The sequence below is a fragment of the Harpia harpyja genome, chromosome 1, assembly GCF_026419915.1.
Source record: "Harpia harpyja isolate bHarHar1 chromosome 1, bHarHar1 primary haplotype, whole genome shotgun sequence".
Lineage (NCBI taxonomy): Eukaryota > Metazoa > Chordata > Aves > Accipitriformes > Accipitridae > Harpia > Harpia harpyja.
Window position 1 is genome coordinate 38525297 of NC_068940.1, and position 16938 is coordinate 38542234.

Genomic DNA, 16938 nt, shown 5'->3' on the forward strand with positions numbered 1-16938 from the left:
GCATTTTGTCTGGTGTCATCAATTAAAGGTGAGGCACTCGCTGGCTGGGCAGGATAATGAATGATGGTTTTAAGTACAACTGGAAAAACAATAAAATACTCTATTAGGGTGACACAGCTGTGAACAATGAACATTAAACAACTTCACGGCTAGCAGAGCTGCCGCAGCAACACTTAGCCCTGGCGTTTGATGGATTCCTGTTTGGAGTGCGCCTCGCAAAGTGACTCTCCGTCCACCCCAGGCACGGAGGGCTGGGAACCGCTCTCTCCTTCTCCTGCTTAGAAATACATCCACATAAAACGTGCTTTAAGAATCCCTTAAGGTTCATTAATGTCACAAGCAGGGGAGGAGAAAAGAGTTGGAAGGCCTTGAAGTACATGTCGGAAACACTCCAGAGAAAACTGTAAATGCTGCTGGGATGAACTGCAGGCTCTGGAGGATCAGTCGTGCTGGAAGACTATTTATTTTCCAGTCTATTTTAAACACTGGACTGTTTCAGATAAGAGTTGCCTGTGGTGGCAGACAGGATCGTGGGACTGGTGCGCAGGAACTCATGCCAGATTCATTTCTGGGGAGTATTTCCTCCCTGCCTTGATAAATCTGCCTTGTCTGCTGTACCAGGTTACTTCCTTTGGAGTTCTCTCTCCTTATTATTACTTATTAAAATTGCCTGCAAATAGCACTTGGGCTTCATGCAACATCCTGTACGAACAATTCATCCTTCTTGTTATCTCGAAGCTGACAATTCCCACCAGGGCCAGAGAGGGTGGGTGGAAAAATGCCTTGAGAAGAAACAGAAATGGCCATGCCTTATTGCGAGGCTGGAGAAACCACACTGGGGAGACTGGAGAAAGCAGGAGATAAGTGGGGACTTCCCCCCTTCAGAGACAAAACCATGAAAGGGAAGAAAACAAGAAGAAACGAAGCCGGCAACACCGGTGAGCATCCTAGCTCGCCCACTGGTGCTGGGGTCCTGGGCTGGTGTTCAGAGGGGTCAGCAAGCCCCCTGCGACCTGACCTTACAACCCCCCCCCCCCCTTTGCCTAGATCTTATCAAGAAAATCGCTCTCAGGTTACATGGCTTGTTCCTGCCGGGCTTTTGACTGCAGGCGGCAAACCCGCATCTTCCCTCTGCGCCTCCCAACACGGCCATGCAGGAGAGGCCCGGCCGGGGTCACCGGCCCCTGGACTTTGAAACTCCGCTGCATCCCTTTCTGCAGAGAAGAGATATGGCGTTTCAGTGACCTGAGGCCTCGTGGAGGGGGAAGGTTTGGGGAGTCGAGCTGCTGGCTGGAGCCGGACACTTGTTCCTCCAAGCAGGCTGCAAATGGCATTAGTGCTGGGGATGCTGTGCTGGAGTTGCGCTGGGGAGGGCTCTCCTCACCCTCCTGGCCTCCAGGGCTTCATCCCTGGCAGTGCACGCCATCGGGATGCAGCTCCCCAGCCCAAACCTCGTCTCACACAGTCCTCTTGGCCTGATGGAGCCAAAAAGTTGAGCTGGGCTCCTGCAAGCGTGGGGCATTGCCTTCAGGGGAGCTGCACTTGTTCCTAAGACCATTTCCACCCTGAACATCACTTACAGAGGACACAGAAGCAGCTCCCCTGGCTCCATCCTGCTAGCCCTCCCCAGTCCTGGGAGGCTGGCAGAAGCCAGGCTGCATCCAGCCCCTCCGCCAGCTCCCAGCCCGAGGCGTCCCTGCCCAAAGCAGCCTTTGCTCCAGCGTGTGCCCTCCGTCCTGCGGCCTGGGCACTGCAGCCCTGCTCAGAGGACGGTGCTGCCCTGTGCATGTGGGCTTAATCATAGAGCATCTGCTTTCTATTGCGGCCGCCCAGGGCAGGTTTTCCCTCGCAGCCTCCTGCGAGGGTGCTAATTTTATGTACGCAGGCTGCCTTCAGCGCGGCCGTCGGGAGAGCTGTGGGGCTGGGCGGCAGCGGGGGGATGGGGGGCTCTGCCCCAGGCAGGGGCAGTGGGGCAGAAGGGGGCCAAGGCAGCGTGGAGGGAGAGAGGCTCCTCTTCCCACTGGGGCTATGGGGAAGCTGGAAGCAAGTCTCAGAGACGCTTGGCCTGGCCCGGCAGCGTGGAGGGGTGCCAGGGACTATTTTCAGAAACCTCGCTCGTGGTAACAACCCAAGCCTGGGGTAATGCTAGCCCGGTATTGCTGGCACAGGCTGACCCATCCAACAGCCGGAGGGTTTTGCGAGAGGACTCACCGCTTCGTGATGGGCAGCCCCAGTGCCAGGCAGGCAGGCATCTTAACTAGTAGTTCCCAGCCACAGCTTTCAGAAATGGTAAATGCTGCTGGTGCCAAACAACGGATAGCTCCTCCAGACGTTTTGGAGAAGCCTCTGGAAAACAGCCTCTTCAAGGGAGCTCAATTTTGGCTTTCTAAATTGAGGCTCCCCAAATTACTTTTGGAAGCATTAGCCATTATTATTTTCCTTCTTTCTGTCTAATCACAGTATTTTCCCCGACACTCAGTGATAACAGGCGTCCAACCGCTTTATGCCCCCCAGCAGGGCCACGTACCATCACCCTCCCCAGCTCCCACACTGTGGCAGTCACTATTACTGTGCCAAGCGTTGTCACTCTCCATCCACAGGCAAACGCAGGCAATGCTGAGCAAAAGGAGACCCAGCAGTGCCTTAGCAAGGGGCAGGGGAGCACTGCAAACCCAGGCACCGCGGTGGGCAGCCGGTGCAGGAGCTCGGTGCCAAGAGATGCTGAGGGTCCGCAGACCCAGCCAAGCGCCTGCCCGCCTGCCCGCGGGAGGAGCGGCGAGAAGGAGGTGGCTGTGATGGGGGGGATAACCCCGTCCCCGCGGTCGGGGGCTGCTGGCAGCAGCGCGTCACCCTCTGAGAGCACTTTGGGCTGCGCAAGGGAAACCTCAGAGCACTTTGATCTGTGCTGGGGCTCCTTGATGTAAAGCAGGGACCAGGTGAAGGCAGCTGCGGGATGAGCCCTTTGGCTGCCGCCTCTCCCGGCCGAGGAGGAACAGGGTTGGCTGCCCCAGCGGCACTGAGCAGCGAGGCAGCGCTGGCGTCGCCAACGGGGACCAAGGGAGCACCCAAAATGCATGTGCATGACCAGGCAGGGATGGGCTGCACAGGGATCAAAGGTCCCGGTGTCATCTGCTTTAGGAGGTGCTTTGCATCCACCTCTACCCTCCCTTGCAGAGCCACCAAGGGCCATGGCAGACCTTCGTGGTGCGGGGCTGGGGCTGGATCCTGCTTGGCAGCACACCTCCGACCCAGCACCAGGAACTTGGCTTCGGGCTGACAGACCTCACAGTGTCCATCCCATTTAATGGGGGAAAACGGGTCACAGGAAGCAAAGATCCAAGCCTGGCACAGCTGAGAAAGCTCGAGTCTCCGCCTTAGCTAGAATGAGACCATGTCAGCAAGATCCCATGCAGCCCAACAGAAAATGAGGCCCTGGTGAAGAGTCCTTCATGGTGCACTGGAAATCCTCCCCGCAGTGTTGCACCCAGAGGCCAGTCTAAATACCTGCTGGTGGCAGTTCCCAGGGCTAGCAACCAGCTCTCTTCTCTGTCCTCCACCAAGAGCCAGCTAAACCCTGGGCAAAACCACACCCGGCAAGCGTGCATGCAAAATTCAGTCTGCAAACCTGGTGAGCTTCGGGCACTGCAAACCAACTCTGGAGAAAGTTTTTGTACCAGATCAGAGCCCTGTGTGTGGGGCAGGCGAGCCACACTGCCGGCTTGGGGTGGGACTGAGCACTGCAAATGAGAGCATCTTTGTGCGGCGCCTCTGACTGGCGTGGTGCATATGGTCCCTATTTATTTGACTTCTTTGCTGCTGGATCGCTTTCAGAATAGTTTTCTGCAATTACTTTAAGATTCCCCAGTGCAGATTGGGAGTGAAACTCGTGCTTTGGGAGATAAACTGCAGACCGTTTGGCATCAAGGGAAGCTGTTAATTTGCCAGCAGCAGAGACAGAGGGAAAATGAAAATGAAGAGAGATAATTCATTCCCATCGCAGCTTGGTTTTGAAAGAAAATAGGAGCTGCGGGCTGGAGAGACACAACTAGTGCTGGCTATTAATGGCTCAGTGCTGAGGCCAGGCCAGCAGAGAGAAACCCGCAGCTGGCAGAGCCCCAACCCGCAGGTACGCAGGGCCAGCGGGTCCCAGGCCTCCCAATGGGGCTGCCGGTGAGGGTTCGCCAGGAGGGTGCTGGTCCCGGTGCCCCTTCTCATGTCTTGGCTTGTCTGCTGGGCATGCCTGCTCCCCACCACCAGGCTCAGAGAGCTCCTTACGGCTGCAACTGCGGTATGATATTCCCCACTGTGCATGGAAAGGAGTGCACGTGAAGATGGTGTGCCACAACCGAGCATGCAGAGTCAGCATCGGAGACGGGATGCGATACCTGCACCTGCCCGGCTGTTCCCTGCGCCGCCGACCTGCCCTCGCTCAGTGCCACAAGTTTATTTTGCAGGTGCCTCCATCCAAGGCTCCTGCTGCAGTGGGAAAACAGCTCCGGCTACCCAGAAGCCCAGGCTCGTTGCTCGGTGCATGGGGCTCACTGTGGGGACCACTCTCAGCACGCCCCCGCCACGCTGGGCCGGCTGACCGGGAGGATGCTTTCAGGGAGGATGCTCTGGGGGTGACAAGGGGAGGGCTGGGGGTGCCCCAGGCATGGCCATGTGCGAGCGGCTCCTTGGCACGCGTGTGTGCTGCGGCCCCTCTCTGCTCTTCCGCTTACCGATGTCATGCTGCGGCCACGAGCTGGAGCACACCGGGAAAAGCTTTCTGCAACTGCCTCGCCTGCGCTCGCAGCCTCCCCCATGCTCCCTCCCACCTTCCTTTATTTATGGGACAGCTATTTCCTTTCGGAGGGAAGTAGCCAGTATTATGAAATGGCAAAAGGATTTGAATGAAAACAAGGTGTTTGCTTAAATTGTGGAATATTTGGACTTTCCGATGGGTGATGGTGTGTGACGCCCCAGCCTTCCATTCCTCCCCTGCAGCCAGCAAGGACCACAGTCCCTGTCCCTCAGGCACGTGCCAGCCGCTGTTTTGGCTCCTGTGATGCTCTGAAGACTGTTTGAGGGAAACCAGTTGCCATCTACCAGTGTCTGCATTTAAAAACTGGCCTTTGGGTCCTCGCCTGAGTCACAACTACTAATAACTATTAATTTTTCCAGCAAATGGGGGCCCCACGTTGCTGCCCTCCAGCCTGGTGGAAGTGACGGTGGAAGACTATTGCTATAAAGTGAGGTTTTGGGGGAGAAAATTTGGATTATATTGATCACAGACAGTAGCTGCTGTAACCAGGGCAGTAAACTTTCCTACTCCAGTACTTCTTTTGACCTCAAGTAACTTCTGTGCTTAGGCTGCATCTTTCTGAAGTCTGAGCGATGGTTATTTTTTATAGGGGAGGGAAAACCCCCAGGCCCAGCTCCTCCCGTGGCAGCACGGCATGAAGGGGGCATCTGGCTGACGGATGCCGCAGGGAAGGAGGACGTGGGGTGGGCGAGGTGCCTGCGGGCTGGGGTCCCTCTGGGGGCTGCGGCAGGATGAGGCCCTGAGCACCAGCCGTGAGGCAGCCTCACTCGGGGCCGTAGCTGAGGGTGCTCTGGCTGTCTGGTGGGGGGATTTAGGGGACCAGGTCCCTGCGGGGCGCAGGAGCCCAATGGCTTTGAAGCCAACAGGGTGGGCAGGACACAGGGAACTCTTCCCAGCCCCACGGTGCTACCCCGGCTGGGCACCTCTGCCCTGGCTGGGAGCTCCCTGCACCTCTAGGTTTGCTCTATCACCACCTCGATTGCAGGAAGGGCTCCATTTCGCTTCCTGCCCCTCTCATCGGCGAGTCGCCGGCAGGGTGGGGGCAGCTCCTGCACCGGCTGTTGGTCCCACCGCCGGCGCTGACATCCTTTCCTGACACACATCGGTTTCCTGCGCGCGGCTCTCGTGCCACTTCCTACCCCGCTTCAGTTTCCACCGAGCACTGCATGTCAGAGAGCGGAGGAGGGGGGGGGAAATGATAAAAAAGAAGAAAAAAAAAAAGAAAAAATAAATAAAAAGAGTAGGTTTTCTTTCTGCCCCCACTGTGGATGGAAGCGAGGCACAGGCTGGGCAGGCGGTGCCCATCCCCACAGCCCGTCCCCCGAGAGCATCGCTGGCACTGGCTCACCCATCGCGTCCAGCCAGGCGAGGAGGGGTCACATCCCCAGCTGCGGTCGCCTATGGTTTGACACCAAAACTCCTTTGCTCCCTGGTTAACAGCCTGATTTCTGAGGTCGGTGGGAAGGGCAGGTGCTCTGCACCCCCACACATCCCTGAGCTGATGGGGCTGGGTGCTGCCACCCCTGTCTTGGTTTTAGGGTGGTGGGGAGCTGCCCCAGCCACAGCAGTGGGATCACTCCCCCCACCCCGTCAGCCGTGGGGCCACTCTCCAAACCCGCTTTCTGCCTCATCGGGAAAGCGGGAAAAGTGATCAATGGCTCCAGCCCTGCCTTTAGAAAGTGGATTAGGGCCAGTGAATAGGAACTGTCTCTCTAATGAAGTGCTATTACCAACAGGCTAATTGAGTAATGACATAATGCAGGCCCTTGAAGCTCTTTATAACGGGCCATGACTCTGTGCCTCGACACGCCGCCACTTCCTCGCCTCGCCCCGCTCTGCCTCCAGCGCATCGCTGGCAAAGGAGGCTTAATGTGCAGCACCGTCCTCCCCGGAGCGGCCACAGACAAAGTGTCGCCAGCCTAACCCTGCGTGGAAAATGCGGAGGTGGAGGGGAACCCGGATTAATTAGCTCGGGAGACGCCAATCTCCTCGCATGTGAAATGTGAGCCTTTTTATTGAGAAAAGTAAAACAGGCCTCGCATTGCTTTCAGGGAGCCCAGTAAAACAGAAGGTGATCCATAAATATGTATGTTATGCTGGATTTAAAATACTTTCTGATGATTTTCTAGGCAGATCTCCAATAAGTTACAGCACAGCATTGCTATTGTAAAGCTGTCGGCGCAGGCTGGTAACTCCTGCACTTCTTATTGTGGGGAGGACACGGGTCGCTGCTGTGCGTGCGCTTGTGTCCCTTGTGCCAAAGTGTTCATCCTCAGGTGAAAAAATTAAGTATAACGGCTTTATGGCTTTCATTTTCAACCCACTGCTGTTAACGGAGCGGTTTGTGAAGCGCTCGGGGCTCCAGCAAGGGTGTCTCCGCAGAGGGGCTCTGTGGCCGGTCCTGGCTGGTCCCTCAGTGTCACCCATCTGCCTGCACTCGCCCGGGGACAGACACCCACTCCCACCACACATGAGCTTGCCTCTGCCGGGGCAGCAGCACCGGCTGCCCCCAAAGCTTTCACCATCTTCGGGACCAGCTGTGAAGGAGAGAGGAGAAACAACCGTTTAACCCACAACATCGGGCTTGTCCGTCCCTCCACGGTCTCTCAAACCCCTGTGAGCGCAGGCGGGCACTGCCCATCCTCCCACTGATGACATTTGCGCAGGGGACATAAATAGCTGGAGGGTGAGACAGCCCCGGGAAGCTGTTTCTCAACCCTGTGGGGTGAGTGGAGGTTCCCTGCACGCTCGGGACGAGGAGTTTGTGCTCGCTTCACCCAGGGGAAAGCTGGCCTCCGCCGGGAGGATTTACAGTCTGAGTTTTGACCCAGCGAGGCGCGCGCTCCAGCTGTTTTGGCAGGTGGCTGATGCTTTGCCAGGGCACCGCGCAGCCCTGGGGTGGGCATCGCCCCTCGCCCCGCCGGCACGGGGGCAGGCAGGGAGGGACTTGCAGGCAACGTGGCCGAGGAGAGGTGATGCCCTCGGAAAGGCATGAGCAGCCAGCAGCAAGACCGCGGTGATGCTGCAACCCAGGCCACCTGCATCTGCACGGAGAAATCGTCTTTATTTTAATCCTCTAGCCTTGCATCCCTTCCCCAGGTCTCCTGGGCTCCCTCTCTCCACATTTGCCATGCTCTTTGTCTCCATGGGAAGACTCGCACCTCCCCAGCCCCACGCTATCAGTTCATCATCCGATTAAAGATTAATTTGAGATTATTGCTCGTGTCAATAGCCCAGAGCAGGAAAAACAATAGCTACACCTGCAGCTTGTTTGTGAACCCCTCTCCTTATGGTGAGCTGTTAATGGACGGAGGCTTTCACCAGGACTGCCTGTTGACAGGGGCTCACTGGGGCCTCCGCCAGCACCTGCTGCCCTTCTTGTCCAGCCGAGGATAAATGCACACATCTTCCAAGGCCTTCCACGGTCCCAGGTATCTTCAGTGGGAAACCCGTGTTGTCTCTGCTGATCACTCCATGAGCCGTCCTGGCTTCTGCCGCAAAGCTCTGGTCATTGCCTTCCCCAAATCAGAAACAGCCGTCCAGCGATTGACTTTAATAACGGGCCTTTCCCTGGATCCTGCCCGATTTTTGTTTGTTTATTCAGCTTTTTCTAGGTAAGGTAAGAGCCAAAAGAAGAATTAGGCAGCTACACTTTGTAGGGGCTGAGCTTTGGCTGCCTTCTCCCGGGGCCGCACGCTCGGATGCTGGAAACTCTCCTCCAGAGGCTGCGGGGGATCTGGGAGATCACAAAGAGAACATTTCTATGGGACAGTTTTGCAGGAGAAGAAAGTAGAAAATTTTTTCTTCCTACTGCCTTGGAGGTTGGGGGAGGAATTTTGGGAGGCAGTGTCAGGGCTGTCCCCCAGCCGCCGCTGGCTCCCCGCCTCGGGTGAGCTCTGCAGGGAGCCCTGAGCTCAGCTGAGCGTGAGATGGGCTCAGCATGTTCCTTGTGTTTAAACACTTTCCAGACTTTTTCCCTTTTTCCTCTTCCTAATGCCTGGATGCCCTATCCAGGGGAGTTTGCCATGGACTTTGGGTGCAGAGTGGCCCTGGAGCTGCTCTATGCCCTCACTGCACCAAGGCCAGGCATGCCTCATGCCTGACCCCGAGAGAGGTGGGGACAGAAAGGAGTGAAAAAGGCAGCTTTGGACAGAAAAGGGTGAAAAAGGCAGTTTGGGGAACTACAGCCCCAAATCACCACGCAGATGAAGCTTAGCCTTTGCAAAGGTGCCTGTAATCCACCCGCTTCCCTTCTCGTCCCCTTTGGGACAGTCCAGATGCCTGCAGAGACAGGACGATTTCAAACAGCGGTGTGGAAGTCTTAAAGCCCTTTTCAACCCAGTATCTCCGCGTGGGTCTGCCCCAGCTCTCTGCCTTGGGAGGGGTCCCATGGCAGAGTGGGTTTCCAAACACCCTTAATTCTGCATCGGGTCAGGGAGGGGGGAAAAAATCTAGTCCTCTCTAGGAAGAAAAGGCACTTTGTGGTTTTCCCAGAGCCTTTGAAAGGGCTCCAGGAGCCGAGGGGACGTACGTGCTTGTTTAAAGGTCCCGTGGAGGTCCGTGGAAATTAAATAGCGGAGTTCAAACGCTCGACGCCGTGGCCATGCTGCCGCCCGGGGAGTGCGGCAGCCCGGAGCCGGCACAGCCCGCACCCCGGCACCACGGCCCCTGCCAGCGGGGCCCCCCCGCTACCTGCCGGGCGCTTGATTGAATCCCGGCTTTTACGAGCGCTGACACCGTAATCTGTTACAGATGGTCACACAAGGTGGTCACCAAATGGTTCCTCCCATTAATCGCCAGCCGCCCCCCCATCCTCCACCACCCCCACCACCGAAACTGCAGCCTGCGCTACCTGGATGAAACAGCCGGGCTGTGGGCAGCGGCTTTACGGTGTGTTTAGTTCCTGTGGCATTAAAACAGAGGGGGAAAAAACAGGGGAAAAACTGCTGAGGTTCCTCCATGAACCCTCTGGCTTCGCTGTGCAGCACTCATTGCCCAGGCAAGCGCAGGGGACCAAGGGCAGGGGACCATGGCCCTGCTGCCAGCTGCCCTTGCTGCCAGGGATGCTGCTCAGGGGGGGTTTCCTTCCAAAAATGAAATGAAAAAGCACTTGTAACTCATCCCCAGGCCCAGCTCCTGGGTGCAATTCTCCACCACAACAGAACCCCAAAGGTGTATGGGGGCAGAGAAAGGACAGAGGGGATTGCCCACGTCTGCAGCAGGTTTGAGCTGGAGGCAAGCCTGTCCTTGTCATGGGCCCCAGCCCTCTGCTCACCCCAACAGCCTCAGTGTAGAAATGAGCAACATTTTTGCAGTAGGAGAATGAGCAGCCCGTCAGAAGAGGAGGGATCTGGGCCACATCCATCACTTTGCGACAGGGCAGCAGCTGGTCCAGACATGGGCATAACATGGGGAGGTCAGAGGCAGTGCCCCAAGCTGCGGGACAGCATCTGAGCAGCCACCGGTCCCCGGGGTTCTGGGTGCTTGGGCAGGGCAGGGAAGGGAGCAGATGCAGCAGCAGCCCAAGTGCCAGTGGGCTGCGCTTTTGTGATTCAGAACAGGCAGCATTTCTTTTTTCCAGTGTTTTAAGGCTGCATTTGTGTTTGAATGCCAGCGGGATTTGTCAGTCCGAGCCTAGGCTGTCCTCCACCCATTTTATACCTTCTCTCTAAAAGCTTCGCGTCCCAGCCAGGCTCTGGACAAAGCCAGGAACACAACTGAGAGCAGGAAAGATTGCTAAGGCAGGGGTTTCTCACAACTCTCATTGCCTGCCTAACCGATATTAGTCGAAGCCCATTGAGAGGGAGCTGGCAGGGTTCCCCGGTGGGTGCCAGCGCAGGGACGAAGCAACAGCCCGAATGATGCAGGAAAGCGTCTCCATCCGAATCAGTGACAGCCATGACGCTCGTGGACGGGGGTAAGGCACAGCCTGTGCGGTGTAGTTGGATGCATGCTGCAGGGCCTTAAAGCTGAGCCGTAACGGAGGGCTCTTGCATGTCAGAGCCACAAAGCCAAGACCAGCCCGGGCTGGCGGGACAGCCTGCACTACCTCCCCGGCAAGCAGGGCTCGGCCGGCTTCTGCTCCCTGCTTACCCACTCCTCGACCCTCCTTTCCAGCTTCTGCAGGTGGTCTGTTCTCAAAATTGGTCTTTTTTTAACTATTTAGCTGCTTTTGCGGCTCCAGGATTTTATGGATGGAAAGCTGAAAGTAATTAGTGCCCCTCCCCCGCTTCCTGTTGGGAAAAGGAAGAAAAAAGCACACACAAGAGCAAACCCAAAACTTCCTGCCCTGCTTAATAATCAAGTAATGAGTCCAACTCGGCTGGGAAAGTCAGTTTATACTGGGCGAGCTCTTAATTAAAGAAGGGCCGAGCAGCAGCTCTCCTCGCTTTTACAGCCACACACCTCTTCCTGCTCCGTAACAGCCCCTGGGAGAGGCGCAGGGAGCCGGACGCCAACGGGCTGGATGGGGGGATGAGTGCTGGGGGGCACGCGCTTTTATTCCCTGGTTAAAAGCAACATCCTGGAGATGGCACGGAGGAAATGCGGGGGCAGAAGGATAAAATCCCAGCCCCTGGGGGAGACAGGCGGCAAGACCGGCTGCACTGTCCCCGAAGCACCCCAGATTCAGAGGTGGCTGGGAGGGTGCGAGGCAGGTGGTTTGGGGCACTGGGACAGTTTCGTTATGGAAATCCTAGAGGCAGGTACCTGGGGTATCCCGGAGCACCTGCCCCTCGGTCCCCTCCCAGCTGTGGGCACGCAGGGGACAGCCCCACCTGTGCTTGCTGAAGGGCTTTGCGGTGACAACAGGATGTGTCACCTCTGCTGCCACACCACCCGCAGCGGGTCACCCACCCCGAGGCTCACCTCGCTGAGGTGCCTGGTGCTTTAGCCATCCCCGGGGAGGCTCAGGAGCCCACCAAGAGCCAGAGGCAGCCCCACTACCCCACTGCGGCAGTCCCCCAGTGCTGCGGCACAGACCTGCTCCCCAGCGAGCGCTGAGGGACCGGGCCAGGCTACAGGTGCTCCAGTAGCCCCGTGGGGAACCCAGCACCCACCCGGGCAGGCTGGGAGGAACAGGGCCAGCCCTTGCACTTTCCCACATGGAGCCAGGGAAATCCACTGCACCCCCAGCAGCCTGAACCCCCCCCCCCAGCTTGCATCACCGCACAGCTGCCCCCTCCCCAGCCCTTTAGCAGGAACTGACTCAGCCTGCCTTTTCCTCCCTCACAAGCAAGTGCTCTGCAGATTCCCCGCGTGTGAATGCCTTTTGCCGTTCACCTGCAGCCAGAGGCCAGGAGTGGGGGGTGGGAGCAGGAGAGCTGAGTCCAGCACCCTGGTGCCCACAGCACTCCCCACCTACACCCACTGCTGCATACTCACCCTAAGCACCCACAAAACCCTATTATAAATTAACGATTTTATTGAATATCAATAAACTGTATATAATTATATAAAAAGTTTCATCAGTACAAAATTGTGGCACAAAAATATAAATACCAGTGTACCTTTGAAATGTAAACATCCTCTTTGTAATGATTCCATGAAAACAATGTCCAAAGAAAGATGCATTCAGGAGGCACCTGTCAATACCCATAAATAGGGCTTTTGGCACACACCTGTCAATGGGCAGCCTTGGGACAGGCCACCATTGTATCGGCTGACAAGTGCCTGCTATTAGTCACAGTTCTCTTGAAAAGCAGTTGTTAAGAGTCATATTAACAGGTGCTTGAGTGCATAGCTGCTCTGTAAACAGGGTTGGTGTTTGAAATGGCTACCCATGCCTTTTATGGACACTGTTAATCTCGCAGGCATTGCAAATTGTCATTGTGCTGGGGAGAAGCAGCTGCTTCACAACTACTGGGATACTGTATTATTGCATAGTTACACCTTCTACAGGCGGCATATATACACTCGGAGCAGGGGGCAGGGTGGTTAACATTTTGTCCTTCATTAAAAAAAAAATATTGGTTCTTAAAAGTTACCAAGTGGTTATGGTAAAAAAAAAAAACAAAACAAACCAAAAAAACCAACAAAAAACCTCCACCCCCCCCAAGCTACATTGTGGCAATGTTTGATACCGGTGGTGGGGCCAGGGTGCAGGTCCAACCCTGCAAGGTGCCGAGTGCCTCCGGCAAGCAGGGGCACCTGCTGAGGGGCTGCGGCAGCAGCGGGTCAGGCTCAGGGCTGCACCCCCCCCGAGTTTCACGCACTCGCTTTGCCACCCACGCTTTTCACCGGAGTCCAATCCTGCACCCTCAGACGCCGGAATGGGAGAAGGATCAGGCCTTTGCATTGCACAGGAGGCACATAGCGAGGAGTGTGAGGGTGGCGAGGGCCGGAGTAGCTGCAGCCGGCCCGGTGCACGCTGTGACAGCGACGGAGAAAACTAACTCCTACAGAAACTAGTTATAATATAGGTATTTGCGTGGTGAGAGGCCTGGGGGAGCGGAGTCCTCAGCGAGAGCCGGAGCAGCCAGTCTCCTCGTGCTTGTGGAGCAGCGACATACGGGAGAAAGTCCGGGAGCAGGTTTTGCATTGGTACTTCTTTACATCTGAATGGGTCTGCAGGTGGGCTCGGAGATTAGACCGGTCAGCAAAGGCCCGGTTGCAGTGTGTACAGGAAAAGGGCTTTTCACCTATGGGACAAAGAGAAACGCTCCCAATTAACCAGTGCATCAACACATGGGGAATATCAAAGAAGGAGCCATTCATTAGCCAAAGTTTGTGAAGAGCACAGTGAAAAGAAGTGCTGGCTGTTATTGTTCGCAGGGAAAGCCGGGCGAGGCATGTACAGCATTCACTTCAGGGGAAAGCCGCGGACTTGGGAATTTCCTACTCCCAGAAAAACCTCTCCTATGAGCCACGGAAAATTAATGCTGGAAACATCTGCAAGCAGCAAGGCAGTTGCACATACAAACGAAGACACGATATTCGTCTCCTGCCTGGAGCCAAGCGAACCGTTTGCAGAGAGGCAGGAAAGCCAAGCACTATGTGTTAATTATATCATAGCAGGCAGCGGCTGAAAGGCGCCAGCGCCAGGGTGAGTATAGCTATTTCCTCCGCCGAACCCCACACTCCCCCTTCTCCCGCCCAGCTCGCATTGAAAAGCCTGGCCAGGGCGAATTCCTCCCAGAAAGACTCTTTTGGAGGAAACAAATGCGTATGCTCAATTTGGAAAGCACAATTAAGTCTTCCCAGCTTCCTTCAGCCATCATCTTTAGTACGTTAAGAGGGTGTGAAATCAGTGCCAAGTAACAATTACACTATCCCCGCAGCCCCACAAAGGATGCTCAGGAGACGCATTGTACAGGCGGCCGTGGCGGTGGGGTGGGCTGCAGCTGCGGCACCCGGACCCGCACCAACAGGTGCGGGGGGTGGCCGGCCCTGTGCCCCCAGCACCTGCCCACAGGCCTCGCCGGGGCGCATCTCGGCAGCGGGTGTGCTTTGAGCTGACCTCATCGCTGCTGAGCGGGGCGGCAGGCTGGAGGCCACGGTGGTGGGCAGGTGGGTCTGGGACGCTGCCCTGGCTGGGGAGCCTGGCCGGGAGCCCTTGGCGTGGGCAGGGAGGGATGCTTCGGGCATGGTGGCGCACAGGGAGGGAATGCTCCAGCAGTCTCGTAGCCCCAGTTTATGAAATTGAGCTGAAGCGTGCGCCGTCCACCGCGGGCGATGGGCTGGCTCGCGGGAAGGCACGGCGCTAACGGCAACGGCACAGATTTACGAGCCGAGCCTTGACCCCACGCTCAGTTCCAGCCAAGAGGATATTTAAAGGACATTTTAGAGAGATGTGCCAAGGGGGTTTGGGAAGCCCTTATCTTCCCAGATAACACCCGGCCCGCCGATTCGCCGGGGGTCCGCGGAGCTGGGAAGCGGGAGGCGATAAGGGAGGGAGGGAGAGGGGCGAGAGCCGGCGTTACCGGTGTGCGTCCGGATGTGGCCCTGCAGCAGCCAGGGCCGGGAGAAGGCCTTGCCGCACATCTTGCAGACACAGGGCAGCGTGTGGCTCCGGATGTGCATCTTGAGAGCCCCCAGGCTCACGTACTCCTTCTCGCAGTACTTGCAGCTGAAGGATTTCCTGGCCTGGGCGTCGCAGTGCAATTGCTTGTGCTTGGAGAGCCCGGCGAAGGTGGAGTAAGCCTTGGCACACTGGGAGCAGCGGAAGCGCTCGGCGGCGGCGGGGGCCGAGGCCGGGCTGGGGGGCCCCGAGCTCTTGCCTTCGTCCTCCTCGCTGGAGAGTGCCGTCAGGTCCAGGGCGGGGGCCGCGCCGCCCGCCGCCTCGCTGCCCGGGCCGCCCGGGAAGAGGCTGGAGAGCAGCCCCGCGTCCCACACCAGAGGCGGGTAGTAGGCGCCGGGGCCGAGCACCTCGGGCGGGGGGATGACGGGCAGCGGGCACGTCTCGTACAGCAGCGGGGCGGCCAGCACTGCGGGAGGCGGCAGCGCTCAGCCGGGGCCCCGCTGCTCCCCGTGGGAATGGGAGCGACGGGGCCCCGACCCACCCCCGCGGGGCTCCACACCCAGGGGAGCAGGGTGCCCAGCTCACCCCCGGGGGGGGGGGCTCTGCGCCACCCCCGGGACAACGGGACCCGACCTGTGGGAGCCCCGCGCTCCACCCCGGAGCCGGAGGGGCAAAGGAACCCCAGCCCACCGCACGGGGGCCCAGAGCCCCAGCCCACCCGGGGGCAAAGGAGACCCGACCCCACCCCGCACTGCTGCGTGGGATGGGGTGAAGGGGACCCCGCGCCCCTGCCCAACCCCGTCATGGGGAGCTCCCCGCGCGCCCGTGCCCACCCCACGGGGGAACCCCCGGCGCCTCCGCCCACCCCGGGGTACCAGGGGGCGGCTCCGCATCCCGAGACACGCAGGATCCCGCGCCTCATCCCACTCGAGATGCACGAAACGGAAAAAAAACCCAAAACAAACCCGGACCGCCGCAAAAAGTCAGCCACCCACCCGCTCCCGTGTGCGGACCTAAGGAGATCCCGTACCGGAGCCCCCGCACCACCCCGCGGACCGCCCCACGCGCGTGGCCCGGCCCGCCGCGCCCCGTCCACGCACCGGCCTGGCTCTCCAGCTCGCTGTAGTTGGGCTTCTTGCTGGCCGAGAAGTGCTTCTTCACCAGGAAGGAGCGCGGCATCTTGCTGCCCCGGTGCCGCCGCCCGCTGCGGGGCCGCCGTGCCGCCGCGCCCGCTAATATGGGCCCGGGGGCCGGGGAGGGCGGGGCGGGCCGCCCCCGGGTCCCGGAGCCAATGGGCGGAGCGGGGCGGGGCGGGGCGGGGCGGGCGCCCGGCAGGTGTCGGCCCCGCGGCCGCTGGGGACCGAGCCGGGCTGTGGGGATCGCCCACGGGGCTCCGCTCCCGCGGGGCGGCCGCGCTGCCTGCCCGGGTGCCGGTGGAGAAACCTCTGCTGCTGCTGCTGCTGCTGCTGCTGATGATGATGATGATGATGAAGGAGCCATTTCTGGCGTTTACCCTGTTCCGCGCTCCCCGTGGGGACCAGCCGATGCTCCGGAGCAAAGCAGGACAAGGGGCCATGCCACAGACCCACGGTCTCTGGGGAGACCTGCAGCGGCGGGGCTGAGGGAAGGCGGTGTGCCGGGAGGGTGAGCCCCGGGCCCCCCACGCGTGCCTGTCCTTGCCCCTGCCCCACCGCTGGGGACTGCGGTGCAGATTAGCACAAGCCTCTGCCGTGCCCCGCTGCTCCAAAGCACTGCTGGGACACAGCCACGCAAGGGGAGCACGCTTTGCCATAGGTTATTAATCCTCTGAGAAGAGGCAGTGACTTGCAGAGGAGCGGGACGCATCCAGCACAGCCTCTGCTGACTCCCTCCCCCAGGCAGGGGTCAGGAGCACCTGCCCGGGCATGCTTCTCCCTTCTGCTGGGCAAGTTTCAGGCAGCGCAGCCTCCCCTAGCAAGCTCCTCTCTCATTTTCTTCCCTCCTGCCTTCCCCAAACTCCTTCCCCATGGGCATGGCAGTGTGGGTCAAACAGGTCCAGTGAGGCACATGCTCCCTTCGGCTTTCTGCTCCTCAGGGGACATGTGCCCATGGGAAGGTGCCCGGGCCTTGCTAGCAGGTGCTGGGGGAGTGGTGAGCAGAGCCGGAGCGGTCCCCCCGGCCTGGCAGCTAAAAAGCC

At 58.6% G+C, this 16938-nt stretch overlaps 1 protein-coding gene across 1 annotated transcript; it reads right to left on the reverse strand.

Moving 5' to 3' along the window:
* Positions 1-12209: 12209 nt before the first annotated feature.
* SNAI1 (snail family transcriptional repressor 1) lies at positions 12210-15964 on the reverse strand. The gene is made up of 3 exons (XM_052787961.1): positions 15863-15964; positions 14725-15228; positions 12210-13443 (listed from the first exon to the last, which is right to left on the reverse strand). Exons 1-3 carry the CDS (start codon positions 15939-15941, stop codon positions 13262-13264), a joined length of 765 nt encoding a protein of 254 aa, XP_052643921.1. The 5' UTR covers positions 15942-15964; the 3' UTR covers positions 12210-13261.
* Between the last annotated feature and the right edge of the window lie 974 nt (positions 15965-16938).